The sequence below is a fragment of the Candoia aspera genome, chromosome 7, assembly GCF_035149785.1.
Source record: "Candoia aspera isolate rCanAsp1 chromosome 7, rCanAsp1.hap2, whole genome shotgun sequence".
Classification (NCBI taxonomy): domain Eukaryota; kingdom Metazoa; phylum Chordata; class Lepidosauria; order Squamata; family Boidae; genus Candoia; species Candoia aspera.
The window spans coordinates 30874583-30888954 of NC_086159.1; the positions used below are offsets into that span (position 1 = coordinate 30874583).

At 38.1% G+C, this 14372-nt stretch overlaps 1 protein-coding gene across 1 annotated transcript in view; it reads left to right on the forward strand.

The window, feature by feature from the left end:
* Positions 1-14372, forward strand: part of EP300 (E1A binding protein p300) — a 76227-nt gene that overhangs the window by 35324 nt on the left and 26531 nt on the right. Inside the window, exons 4-13 of the mRNA XM_063308197.1 lie at positions 1443-1698; positions 2352-2465; positions 3797-4033; positions 4554-4647; positions 6860-6997; positions 9174-9291; positions 10885-11056; positions 12498-12575; positions 13438-13547; positions 13876-14031. Of these exons, the coding sequence (XP_063164267.1) occupies positions 1443-1698; positions 2352-2465; positions 3797-4033; positions 4554-4647; positions 6860-6997; positions 9174-9291; positions 10885-11056; positions 12498-12575; positions 13438-13547; positions 13876-14031 (1473 nt within the window). The remainder of the gene's footprint in view (positions 1-1442; positions 1699-2351; positions 2466-3796; positions 4034-4553; positions 4648-6859; positions 6998-9173; positions 9292-10884; positions 11057-12497; positions 12576-13437; positions 13548-13875; positions 14032-14372) is intronic.

The window sequence follows — 14372 nt, forward strand, 5'->3', positions numbered from 1 at the left end:
CGGTGTGATGGTAATGTTTGAAGGAGTTGTATGGAGTGATTTCAAGATTTGCTGTTGCATTATGGCCACACTTCACTCCTCTGGTTTATTTTGTGTACGTCAGACAATTCAGGATGAACTTAGATAAAATTCCCCTCTTTATGTTCTGAACTTAAGGAAAAGAGATGTCATTATTTCTTACTAATCTGTGCTTAAGGGAGCCTGGAGATCCTTAAGACTGGTAATAAAAGTTGCATAAAAATGATGCAGGCTAGCACTGAACTTGATACTTCCTATATAGGTAGTCCTTGAGTTATGACTGCAATTGGGACTTGAATTGCCATCTCTGAACAATGCAGTCATAAAGCATGATGTCATGTGACTGCATAGTTTAGCAACAGCAATCCAGGCAGTCCTGGTTGTTGTCGTAACCCCAGACATGTGGGTCGTTAAGTGGGAAGCGGAGGGAGTCCCGGGTAAAGAATGCAGGGGTGCTGCAGGGGGGTGGGGGAGGCCCCGGGAGGCCTAGCGCAGACCATAAATGATTTGGAGGTGCAGGGTGCCTGTGTGCAAGCACTGGAAGGCTGGCAAAAGAGGGCGCGGCATGCATGCAAGTGCAGGGAGACTGCGGAAAGAGGGCGTGGGATGCGTGCATGTGTGCAAGCACAGGGAGGCCAAGGAAGGAGGGTGTGAGGTATGTGCAAGTGAGCAAAGAAAGGCTTGGAGTGTGGAAGACTTACTCGAGCGTCTTGCAACTTTTCCTGCCAGCTTCCCCATTGACTTTGCTTGTGGGAAGCCGGCAGAGAAGGTCGTAAACGGCAATCACGTGACCATGGGATGCTGCAACTGGTTGTAAGTGTGAGCTGGTTTGCTCGAATTTGTTCACGTGACTGCATGGGCACTGCAAGATCTGGAACTTTGAGGACCAGTCGTAGGTCCCTTTGTTCAGTGCCATTGTAACCTTGAACAGTTGCTGAACAAATGGTCATGACTTGAGGACTACAGATAATCAGCTGTTTGGTCTCAGTAGAGGATTTAAGCTGAAAAGACCCATTTTCTTTTAGCCATTCTCAATAATACTACAATTCAGTAGGTGACAGATATAGAGGCCCATGTACTTAGGTCTGCTATGCTTTGTGTATTATTTGTTTTACTTCATATGAAGGATTATCAAAGATTGCAACTAATTCTAGTAATGAGACTATTCTAGTAATGAAATCATTTCATGTGAGGTACTGTTTTGAGTGGGTGATTATTTATTTGGGATTGTGAACTTTATCTAAGGAATTATTCATAGTGGGGAATTCAAAACAGAGTAGCAGTTCCATCTTGTAGAACTGACTTCCCAGGAAGGTTAATGTGGTTCTGGTTTGCATTTAAAGTAATAGTTACTGGAAGAGGCTTAAAAAATCACTTTTCTAATTTTTGCTGAATTTGAGGAATGCTTTGTCTCCTTCTGATAGTGTCAACAGCAGCAGACTCCGCCGGTTCAACAGGCTACGATGGTATCAACTGCTATGGGATCAGGAGCACCTACAGCAGACCCAGAAAAACGCAAGCTCATACAGCAGCAACTTGTTCTCCTCTTGCATGCTCACAAATGTCAGCGGAGGGAGCAAGCAAATGGTGAAGTACGACAGTGTAACCTCCCTCACTGTCGAACCATGAAGAATGTCCTCAACCACATGACACATTGCCAGGCTGGAAAATCCTGTCAGGGTAAGGAGAACATTTGATTGCCTATATACGTGTGATCATCTTCTGTACTGCAGAGATTGGCAGAAAGTAGATCTGGATATTGGCAGTAGATCTAGTACTGTGGGTGATTTGCTGGAAGTCAGCAAGGATTCAAGTCAAGCTACCAGTTACTTAACATGGGCAAATTACTCCTCTTTGCTCAGGCTATATTATACTGTTGAAAATAAGAATGGTTTGCAGTTCTGATACTTAATAGAACTACAAATTTGTGATCAGAACTATAAACGCACTGAAACTTTAACAAGCATCTTGGTTTCCATTATGCTAGAAAAAAAGGTGTCCAGGTGATTTATTGCAATATGTGCAGAAACTATAACCTGTACTTGACTGAAATGAATCCACAAGATATTTCATTATTAGTAATTTAGCGATCACAACAGGGGTAGGCTTTCCAGTTCTAGGAGCCTGCACAATGTTTTAAAAGTTGAAACTATATATTGTACAACGGTTTAGTTTCTAGGAATCAGCAGCAGATTTCAATTATACATAAATAGTTTTTCAATTATACGTAATTCAAAATAGCAGATTTCAGTAGCTGATTTCAATTATACATAAATAGTTCAAGAAATGTTCAGGTTGTGCGAGTCACAAAATGTTTTTTTACTATCTTTTAGTGGCTCATTGTGCATCTTCACGACAAATCATATCTCACTGGAAGAATTGTACACGGCATGATTGTCCTGTATGTCTTCCTCTCAAGAATGCTGGGGACAAAAGAAATCAACAATGTAAGCAGTCCCTTTCCCCCCTTTATATTTGCTGTTATGATAGCATTGTCGGGATATTAACAAAATCAGAGTCTTATTGTATACTATGATTCCATAGTTTTTTCCAGTGCTATGAAAGGTAAGAGGTCTGAGACAACCTTTTACAGGACAAGTAGTGTGCCAAAGATGTATTAACTTGTTTATTGCATTAATTTATGTGCTGCCTCCTAAGACACTAAGCACTTAGAATAAAGATGCCTGCTGATCTTTGAGTTTTCCTCCTATACTTTCATCCATTCATTGCAGCCTTTGCTATTCTGCATTTATGGTAGGTTATAACATATAGAACAGTCCACAAAAACTTTCAGAACAAAAATCACTTAAATCGAGTTGCTCAGTTACAATGGCAGTAGTTCAATTAGTCTTTACTTGGCTAGGAACAATCAGTATTCCAGGCTATGTTAGGTCATGTTAAGAAGTAAGGTATTTAGCTTCTCAATGCCTGCAGGAGTTAGATTTTAGTAAATCAATACTTCTCCATTAATGAAAGGTCCACACCGTGCTTTCCCTATAAGTGATGCTTTTATTTTTCTATTTACCCTTGTCCTGTCCTCTCCTCTACATAACTTGATCAAGCTGAAAAGTTGGCAAAAGATGACAAGGACAAATTGAGTATGTAATAATAATTTTAAAATACCAAGAATGCAAGATGTTTATAAAATGAGCACAAAATTGTTTTATGAAATCTTAATTACGGGGAGTTTTAACAGACATTAATGCTGAGTTGAATGGGCCCCATTTTTGCTTCAAAAATAGCATTCCTTAAGGTGGGAAAAACCTTTAACAGCTACAAAGACTGTTTCCTCTTTTCATTGTTACTTTGGAGGCCATTGCTGTTCCATCTTTTCACTTGCCATGTCAGCAGGGCTAATGAATCCTATTACAGAGGGCAAAGCTGCTGTCATAGGAGTGGGCTGTTTAGAGTCCAACAGACCTCTTTTGACTAGGCTTGGCCCTAATTCTGTAATTTGATCAATATAATAAAGTCATGAAAAAAATCCCGCTTAAGACTGAAATCTGATTAATGGCAGAATAATCCAGAATTATTTTTTTTTAACCAAGAACTTTAAGAGGAGTATTTATCCCAACAACTTGTTGGTATCTTCATTATAATCACTGTCCTGATTTTGCCCAAAATATAATGTGTGTGTTTTTTGGTTTTGACTTAGTGTGCTCTATGGTCCCAGTTTTTGTTGTTTATTTAAAAAGCTGGATAAGCTAATTGACTTCATGTCAGTCCAGATAGATTTTCTTTGATTACTTCTCCATCTTTGTGTTTTCATTGCTTTTAGCATTATTAGGTGGAGCTGCAGTAGGAATTGGAAATGCTGGATCTGTGGGAGTGGGGCAGCAGGCAACACCCAACATAAATGCTACTAACCAGATTGACCCCAGTTCTATTGAGAGGGCTTATGCAGCTCTGGGGCTGACATATCAAGGGAATCAGATGCCAACGCAGACACAGGCTCAAGTGAAGAGTCAACAGCAAGGACAGTCACCACAGGGACTTCGCCCCATGAATCCCACAAGTAAGTTCCTAGAAGTCAGAATATTTGTCTCATACCTGATAACAGGTTTGTGAATTACCTTATGTATACTTAGCACTTTCTTCATCTCATAGATGAGGATATAAATGTAAGGCAACAAATTATTACTAAACATTGGAAAAAAATCTTAAATTTGATATCTTTTCTTTTTAACTTACTGTTACATATTCCTACGGGGGAAAAGGCATTTTGGGAGTGTCGCCATAATTTTTGTTTGATGTGCCTGAGGACTCTCGGCAATTTACTAGGTCTCTGTTAAGAATCCTAGTGCATTTCTTTATGATGGGAAATTTCTCTAGTAATAATTCTGATAAAATAATTCTGATATAAATGTTTCAAACTCTGAATATGTTTAAGCCATAAAAAATAGGAATGGGATGGATTCTTACATTGTGTATGTATAATACATACTATAATGAACATTAAGGCTTTGCTTTTTGTAAAACAGCATGGTAAAGATTAAATGATGAGGTTTGGGGTTTGTTTTGTTTTTCCTATGTAGATGCTAATCCTATGGGAGTGAATGGAGGTGTTGGAGTTCAAACCCAGAATCTGCTACCAGATTCAATGTTACATTCAGCTATGAATTCTCAAAAGTAAGATTTCATTTAACAAATAATCTATAAAATTAGCATAGATAGGCAGTTTGCTGCAGTTGAAAGAAGACCTTCAGGTAATTTAGCACCAAAAGAGACTTTACAGATTGATTCTAGCATCTTAACCTGGGCTTGGAAATGCATTGACTAGTGCTGCTCATCCATTACTTATCAAATGATCTAACCATTTAAAAACCACTAAGACTGGGAACTGCATTGTGCACCAGCTGAATTTTCCATTACTACATTACCCAATGTAGTAGTAATTCAGACTGGATATTACTACTGCTGAGATTGGAGGCAAAATTTATCTTTTCCTGGTAAAGCTACAGCTGGTGTACATTCTAAACTGGTTAAAAATTCTTCTAACCATAACATGAGCTTGCTTGGATGGTGCCAAGTCCAGGAAAACTTCCAGGTAGTGCAGTTGAAATGCAGTGCTGTGTAAGACCAGTTATAATCCTCATTCAAGACAGTTCCTTAGTGTTATACAATACCTCCATCTTGTCAGGATTAAATCTGCATGTTATCCTTAAGGAAAGGGGACAGGAGTTAAATCTTTTAATCACTCAAATATTGAAATCTCCTCGGCTATGGACTTTCTTATGTTTGAAGGCTATCATCACATCTAAAAATTCTAGGAAATTTCATTTTTAAAAGGAACATTAGGAATCCACATGTTCTCTTTCTCAGTAAGCATAATGATTGCACGGAGTATTGAAAATATTTTGACATCCATAAATACCTACAGTGGAAGAATGGATTATTAAATTAATGGACTTGGCTCAAATGGCGAAGTTAACGGCCTTAATAACAGATAACACTGTTTCTGGATTTGTCTCTATTTGGCAATCTCTTTTAGACTACTTGCTTGTGTTGGAAAAAAATGAAGTTTTGGTTGTGGGTTTTAATGATTAGATGGTTTGTTTCGATAGAAATAATGTTAATGTAGTTTAATTAATGGTAAGAGATTACATTTTTAATTGTATCTATATCTGTATTGGTGGAAGTTGGAAGTCACTTTCTGTTTCTACTTTCTATCTATTTTCACTTTCATAGTTTTCTTTTTTTCTTTAGTTCTATTTTCTATTTTTACAGTACTCTCTATTTTGTGTTTTAATTATACTTTGAAATATAATGTTCTTATTAAAAAAATATTTTGGATTTAAAAGTAGATATGATTGAGCTGAGTAAAGTAGATATCTCTGCTAGGGGTTAATGTAAAGTATTTATAAATATTTATATTTATTTTTCTGCCTTTTTCCCTAATGTACTTAGTAATCCATTGCATTTTAAGACAGATGGAAATAAAATGTATTTCATTTTACCCTGTCAATCTTGTGAGTATATTGAGATAACTGAACATGAGTTTATATTTCAACATAAGTGGTTTTAATCAAGATAATATAAATTACTTATTAAAATACCATTTACAAATAATTAATTAGAATCAAAGAGAGCCAGTTTGGTCTAGTGGTTAAGGCACCAGGCTAGAAACCAGGAGTCTGTGAGTTCTAGTCCCACCTTAGGCATGAAAGCTGGCTGGGTGACCTTGGGCCAGTCACTCTCTCTCAGCCAAACTTGGTGTAATGTATACTAGCCTCCTCATGGTGCACTCCGGGCAATGTGACTTGTCACGGCTAAATAGTCTACACATCTGGCTGCTGGACCTCACAAGGATTTCCCATCAAGAAAAAGCAGCATGAACACCAAACTGCTATGCCATACGATTAAAAAAAAAAATTAGAATCAGGTGTCCTATTTGGAAATGTGTACATTTTCTGAACAAACACATATTCAGAGGTACAGCATTGGCAAAATAAAAATTTTAGTGACTGTGATGACTTGCTGGATTTTTATTCCCAATATCAAACCCATAATATAAACTCTTATTAAATGCTTATCTCCCAAAATTAAACTTTCAGAGGTGTATAAGAGAATTATGAGTTCTTTTTCTAATGTTTGTTTGCACTTCATTTTAATCTTGATAATTTTTACAAGAGATATTTAAGCATACATTTTTGAAAAATAAAAATCATTTTGGGCAAAACACAAATGTTGTCTACCTAGGATGCGATAACACACCTGATTATGCCAGAGCAGGAAACTTATCAGAGGTTATATCAATAGAATAAACTATCTTGTTTTCTATTGAGAGAGTATCACTGAACTGTAGTTTAAGGTGCCTCATAAGATTCCACTTTATTTTCAGTCCTATGATGAATGAAAATGCAAATGTTGCTGGTCTGGGGACCATGCCAACAGCAACACATCCTTCTGGCATTGGAATTCGAAAACCATGGCATGAAGATATTACTCAGGATCTCAGAAACCACCTTGTTCATAAACTGTATGTACTGATAAAATGTTCAGACTTCTAAACAAATAAGTCTTATAAATAAGGGAACTGACATAATGAGAGAGGTGAACATAAAGAACAAATCTCTTAATGCTTTCTTGAAATGTGTGATTGATAGCTATTGATTTTTTTTTTTTTATGTAACTGTTGAGATTGTCTGCAGAGTAACTACAGGATGTGGAACCAGAGATAGGGCAAGAATCCAGAGTTCAGGCCATGCATTTCTAATGAAAGGACAAACTGATCTTATATGCCCAAACAGTATAAGAATTACTTATAATTTGCTGCTTTGCTATCTGGACCCTATTATGTGGGAATAAACTCTATGAAAAGGAGACAACCAATGCCAGAAAGTGTGACCCATATCTGGAAATGCAATTCTTCCATGTTGTCTTGAACAATTTTTACTCTGTGGTCATTGGAAATTAATTTCAATGAGTTGCCCCACCTTGGCCCTTCAGTAAGATACACCTACATTGTTTCCGGGGCTAAAATGTTGGTGCACAGCACCACTGTATAGTTGAAAAATGAGCACTTTAGCTTGTCCAGATGGATTATTTCATTTGCATGCATACCCATCATGCTGTTTCCTTTCAATATATGTATTATGCAAAGCACAGAAAAAGAGTAAGAAGTTAAATAAATAAATGGCAGAAGATAATAGAAAAGGAACTCTAACTAAAACCATTTTAAACTAAAACCATTCACTATACCTCTCCATGATTTTCTTTCCTTGCATGCCATCCTTGCTTCCACCATGTCAATACATTGCCTTTTGTTCTTTAAACTTTCCACCTGTCTCTTTTTGAGACCTTATCACCTTCAACCAGCTACAGTTTTCTTGATCTTCCTCTTCCTCTCAACTCATTTTTTCTTCCTTCAATATATTTGTTTTGTGATTCAGTCCTCATTTATGCTGTCTGTATGACCAAATCATCTCAGTATATTGTTTTTCTATAACTTCCTTTTGTATTCAGTCCACTTCTGTATTCACTCTCTTGTCAACAAATGTACAGTAAATTCTCATAATGATTAAAAGAAAGGTGCTTTGTCCATACTTCTGCACATTGTCAGTCATCCCTTTCAAAGGGTTTCCATGGGTCTAATTGTTAAAATCCTTTGGGCCTAGACTTCGGCATCTGTGATCTGCTGGCTCTTGTGGTAAACCACTGAAAGAGTCAGCTATAATTTTCTACCATAGCTACAGCATGGAAGTTACCCAGTAATTCCACAAACCCAAGCAATCCAGTACTTGTTAATCTGATAGGGGTGTAAAAAACGTTGCATTGACTGTGCAGCAGTCGACATGCCTGGCTGTGTTCTGTGTTGTATCGAACTACAATTCCTGTTACTTGCAGATAGCATGGACAGTGAAAGCTTTGATCTGGCACATCTGGCAGAGTTCCTATATGGTGGTTCTTACCTATAGAAGCATTGATTAGAATATAGTAAGAAAGATAAAATACTTGTTGGCTAGATAAATCCCCACCCGCTCCTATTTTGATACAGCTAGCGCTGCGGGTTAAACCGCTGAGCTGTCGATCGGAAGGTTGGCGGTTCGAAACCGCGCAGCGGGGTGAGCTCCCGTTGCTCGTCCCAGCTCCTGCTCACCTAGCAGTTCGAAAACATGCAAATGTGAGTAGATCAATAGGTACCGCTTCGGTGGGAAGGTAACGGCGTTCCGTGAGTCATGCTGGCCACATGACCCGGAAGTGTCCTATGGACAACGCCGGCTCTAAAGGCTTAGAAACGGAGATGAGCACCACCCCCTAGAGTCGGACACGACTGGACTTTACGTCAAGGGAAACCTTTACCTTTACCTTAGGTTAAAATTACTTGGGTTGCTCCTCTAGTTTCTTGGCACTGGTATTTTAGTTTATGATAGTAAAGCTTTCTGGACACCTAAATATACTGCAAGTGTTGGGGATTGTTTTGATTTATCAGCCACCTACTGCTTTTTATTCCAAAAGGAAATACGAATACCACTTTAAATTTAGTGGAGCATGGCATTATTATGTAATATGAATATGAATTTGTATTTTGCTTATTTATGAAATAGGTATTAGTTATTTGATTTTAGAGGTCAGATTTAACATATTTATATTTCAAATTTGGTCACTGCCCATCTCGCATGAACATTTAACATTTTTTCCTTATATTCCTCTAGAGTACAAGCCATATTTCCAACTCCTGACCCTGCAGCACTGAAAGATAGGCGTATGGCAAATCTTGTCTCCTATGCTCGGAAAGTTGAAGGGGACATGTATGAATCTGCAAATAGCAGGGTATGCTGTTACCTTTTTCTGGAGTCATGCTTCTTACATATTTCTAAATAGTTGATTCTTGTATTTTTCTATGCATATACTGCTAAAAATATGTTCTTTTCTATCACTTTGAGATGTGTATAAAACAAATAATGTGAAGAGAATACTTCAGTAATGCCAGTGAGTCATTCTGTACAGTAGAATCTTGGTGAACCAGAACTTGAGCAACCGGCACTCTCAAGCAACCAGCAAAAAAATGAAGAAATAATACATTAAATGAAAATTTAAATAAAATCAGTTCTTAGCAGAAAGATAAGTTTAAACTTGGCCCGCCATGCTGCACCAATCCGATCCACCTCCAGCAGAAAGGCAAGTCCAAACCCGGTGCTCCGCACTGACTCCCCCCCCCCCAGCAGAAAGGCAAGTCCAAACCCACCTTTTTAAAGGTAAGCCCAAACCCACTCTTCCACTAGAAAGGGACTGGATCGGCGTGGCGCACCAAGCCCAAATCCATCCCCCTGCCAGAATGGGATTGGCCGATCCCTCTCTAGCAGAAAGGCAAGTCCAAACTTGGTGCACCTATTTTTAATAGTAACCCTCAAGCAACCAGAAGCTACATTTATCCAGCATCTATCCATGGGTGCCAGTTAACTGAGATTCTACTGTATAAATAGTTGGGCTACAAAGTCAATTATAGCCATTCAAACTCATTTATTGTGTTCAAGGAACAAAACCCATACTAAAGTAATGTAGGCAAATGTAGTTTCCATGGTATGCTAACATAATTGGATAGCCCTCAACAAGACTAATAGATGAAGAAATTCGACTTATCAAACAACATTTAGACCCTAATGGTCAGGTGTAGTCTGCCATTCATTCCTGTAGTAGGTATTGCATTAGAGGCAGTGCTGCAGATTTGCCTACTTAGAATGAGAATTAAAATGTATAATGTTGTATATGGTTTTGAGGATACATGTAATATCAGGCCACCTCATATAACACTCCAGCCTTTCTCAACTTTCTGATCCCAGAGGAACCCTTGAAATATTTTCCAGGCCTTGGGGAACTCCTGCACTTTCAGGCTCAAATACAGGCCAGAAGTTACAAAATTATTACATATGTTTCATGTGTAGGCCTATATATATATATATATGCATTAACAGTGTTCTTAAACTAAAAATACAGAATTAAACTTACCTCCTTAATGTGAAGTTGCCCAAATTTGAAATAATTTTTTAAATAAATTGTGATCTCCCAGGGAACCCTTAATGACCTCTCGCAGAACCCTGGTTGAGAAACCCTGCTGCAGTTGTATGATACTACAGTTTGGTGTGCCAGTTTGTAATGTGGACTACTGGTTTCAATAGAGGGAAGCCTGATTAGCTAGGAGTCTAGCTTCCAGGTATTCTCCCAACCAACCAATCCAGATCACTACACTGTTTAGGGGTCTATATTCAGAACATTCATTAAAGTGATAGATATTTTACTAGTATTGAATAAACATTTATAAATAAAATTCTAAGGAGAAAAATCCTTATTGTATACCTGGAAGTTTAATATTAGGAAATATGCATCATTAATCTTTATTTAATATATACATCTTTCCCATTACAGGCAGAGTACTACCACTTATTAGCAGAGAAAATTTATAAAATCCAGAAGGAATTGGAGGAAAAGAGGAGGACTAGATTGCAGAGGCAAAATATGATACCAAATGCCCCAGTCATGCCACCCGCTCCTATGAGTCAAGGGCCCATGGGGCAGCCACAGCCTGGGATGACAGCAAGTAAGTATTTAAAATAACCTGTGTAATCAGTATTTGAAGCAACTTAATTCTTAGCCAGTGGAGAATCAATGTGACAGTTGGGATATCTTAGAAATGGGCTGGTGAGCATATTTAGAATCTATAGATGTCATGGTTATTCTATCTGAATGGCCATGATGGTGCCATGGTAGGTCAAATGTCTGAAGAAGTTCCCAGTGATTGCCCTCCCATCCTCTTGAGCCTACCTTTTTTTTTCTGAGAAGATGGGCGTGCTTTCAGCCAAAGTATTGTGCTGCAGTATCCAAAAGATACCTATCGATCCAAAAGCATTTTTTGTAAATAAAAATAAAGCTTGAGCCTGGCAGTTTGATTTATAGCATACCATCCTGTGCATTATTAAGAGGAAACTGACCTTCAGTAGATAAGGTCCCACTTAAAACTTACAGCACATACAGACAGCTAGTTTAATGTGATTTTTTCCAGTCCATGAAATGCAGAAAAGTATGCCAGCATAACTAATTCTGCCCCAACAGCAAGTTTCATTTGCCTTGTTAACAAGGCTGGCAAGTAATGCTATCTTGACAATGTCCATGTGGAACAAGTTGGCAAAAGTGATTGGTGGATTTCCTGCCAGTGGGAAAAACATCCACCAACTGTTCTCTAACATGGGCTGGAACTAGGGGAAAGAGGCAAGTTTTGAAGACACTTAGGTTTAGTCATCTACCAGAACCTGATTCGTGGGGCAGATGGCGGCTTTCCATCTTTTCTGTTTCTTGGGAACCCCATCTCAGAAATAATCTGCAGATTATTTATCTCGCTTGCTTTCCTTTTGGTCACTTATTCCAACCTTCTCTGTCCCTCATTCATCCTTCTGTCCCTCACTCATCCTTCTCTTTGTTTTCTCTTACTGCTCTCCATTGTTTCCTTTCTGCTGCTCACTCTTGCACTTCCTTACTTATTCAGTCTTGCTCACTTGTTTTTCTCATCTGGTAAACACTGGGCAGCAATTAAACAGATTGATGCCTGATCTCTCCTTTCTAAGCCAAGATGGCCATGAAGGGAAATCTCCAGTAACCAGAAGGGAGGAGGTGTGCCCACAGTAGCCAGAAGCATCCAACAGCCCCTGCTACATCATCAGCATGGGTGTTACCAAAGCACCACTGACTGTGCATACATCAAGGCTTGTGATAGAAGATGAAGAACACCACTTGAATCAGATAAATATCCCCAGCTTTGGGCTGGGGATCAATCAAAGGCTGCATCATGAGAACGTGTATTTAAAGAATTGTTAACCAAGCATCTTTGGGGCACAATTAGAGGGATGTGTGGATGAGCAGGTCCAATTTATTTATTATGGTCATAGACCAGTACAAGCATGTGGATGAGCTCTTAAAAAGTCTTAATTTACCTAGGATTTGTGAAAAAGTCTTAATTTAACTTTGTGCTTTTATCTACATTACAGACGGTCCTCTCCCTGACCCAAATATGATTCGTTCCAGTGTGCCAAACCAAATGGTAAATCGCATGCAGACACCACCAGGTGAGAATTTAGAGAGACCTTATCCTTACATTCTGGAAATTCTTGTCTTTAGCTCCCATTCTGCCCTCACACCTTATTGCTACTTCGACTGGCTTTCCACAATCAGTATTTCAGTTCTAGAACATTTGTTTGTTTGTTTTTGCCATTAGCTTTACTCTATTTTCAGTAGATATGAGTAGATATGTATCTTTGTCCTATTACTGGTTTTTCTTATGTGACATAATCCACTAGCATTACGCTTTCAGTATGACTAAGCAGAGCAAGTTTTCCTTGTCCTTCAGATGCATGCTTTCTATTCTAGACAGATTAGTTTCCTTTATCTTGAAGGGGCATCCTTTTCCTTTTTATCAAGCAGTTTTGCAAATTTTAATTTTTAGCCCATTTTTTCTGACCATTGCATTTTCAGGTCTGCTAATGGAAACAATATATGGCTTATGTAGGCAACACTAGTAATTACACATAGGCTTTTGCTTCGTTCTTTTTATCATTGTATCTTTCATACTACCCCCTAGCTGTGTTTCAAAATACCTATGCTAAGTGGCTTTTCTTTCCAATAGCACAATAAAGTCTTTGTTTCAGTTTAACTTAAAGCTTCATACATGTAGCATTTTAAAAATCATTGCTTCTGTGCTCATGCTTTATTTCATGTCCTTTTGCATTGTTTCCTCCAACGTTGTGAGGTCAAAGCTTTTTCTAAATGATCTTGTTTATATTTATTTACCCATTGTTTTCTCCTTATTTTCTCACTAGTACTGAATTGCCCCAACAGCTCTTCCTTTTTCGTACCTTTTTAAAAAAATATATTTAGCACATCAATGTTCTAAGGAACACTAAACTTTTACTGAACCATGAACATTCACAGGAATGAACCAGTTTGGCCCAATAACCATGTCGATGCCATCAGTTGGACCCCGGCAAACTCCTCCCCTTCCACACCCTGGACAGCTAAGTCAGACAGGGAATATAAATCAGGTTGGTTGATTCTTCTGTATGTTGTTAGTTGTGATTTCCATGCTTTCTGATAAAGCTAGTCTTCTGTATTACTTTAAGTGTGGTGTTTTGACCATATTTTAATTAGTTCTGCCTTGAATTGGTTTAAGTCATATATGAAGCATTCTTTGGATAATGGATTTATTGGACAGCTGGTTGAGAATCCATAGACAGTCGCATAAATATTACTTAGAAGGGAACAGGGATATTTTAAAATCTACTATCGTGTTTATTGGAATGCTAGCTATTATGAAAAAATAATGGCATGATACAGTATTTCTATTCATTGATAGTAAATGTTTTCTTACAGATTGGATTTTCCCCACGTATGCAACAGCAAGGGGTTGGTCAATCTTCTGGTCAAAGTCAGTTTCTGCCACAGAACCAATTTCCTGCATTGTCCCCTGGAATGAATCCAACTAGCACACCTATGACACAACCTGGCAATCAGACTCCAGCTTCTCAAGTATGTGTTGAGAAGATCTTTTAATAAGCTCTTTGATTACAGACCTGTCTGTAGCTAAGGTAGATAAATGTGATGTACAGAAATGAAACAGGTTCTTCATACAAACTTGTCAGTGACATTGTCATTATTTTTCTTTTTATTTGTAACTTTGCTGAATTCTTTTTATCTTTTTCCTTTTCATCTTAATTAATTGACAGTAGCTTGTTTTTCTGTGAGCTTGGGGAGAGATAGGCCAGGGTCATGCTCATTTTCCAGAATGGATTACCAGCAAGTCCAATTGCTATTGCTTCCTCAGCATGTTCTTCTTTTTGTGATAACAGCTGAAGGAGGGATGGGAAGCT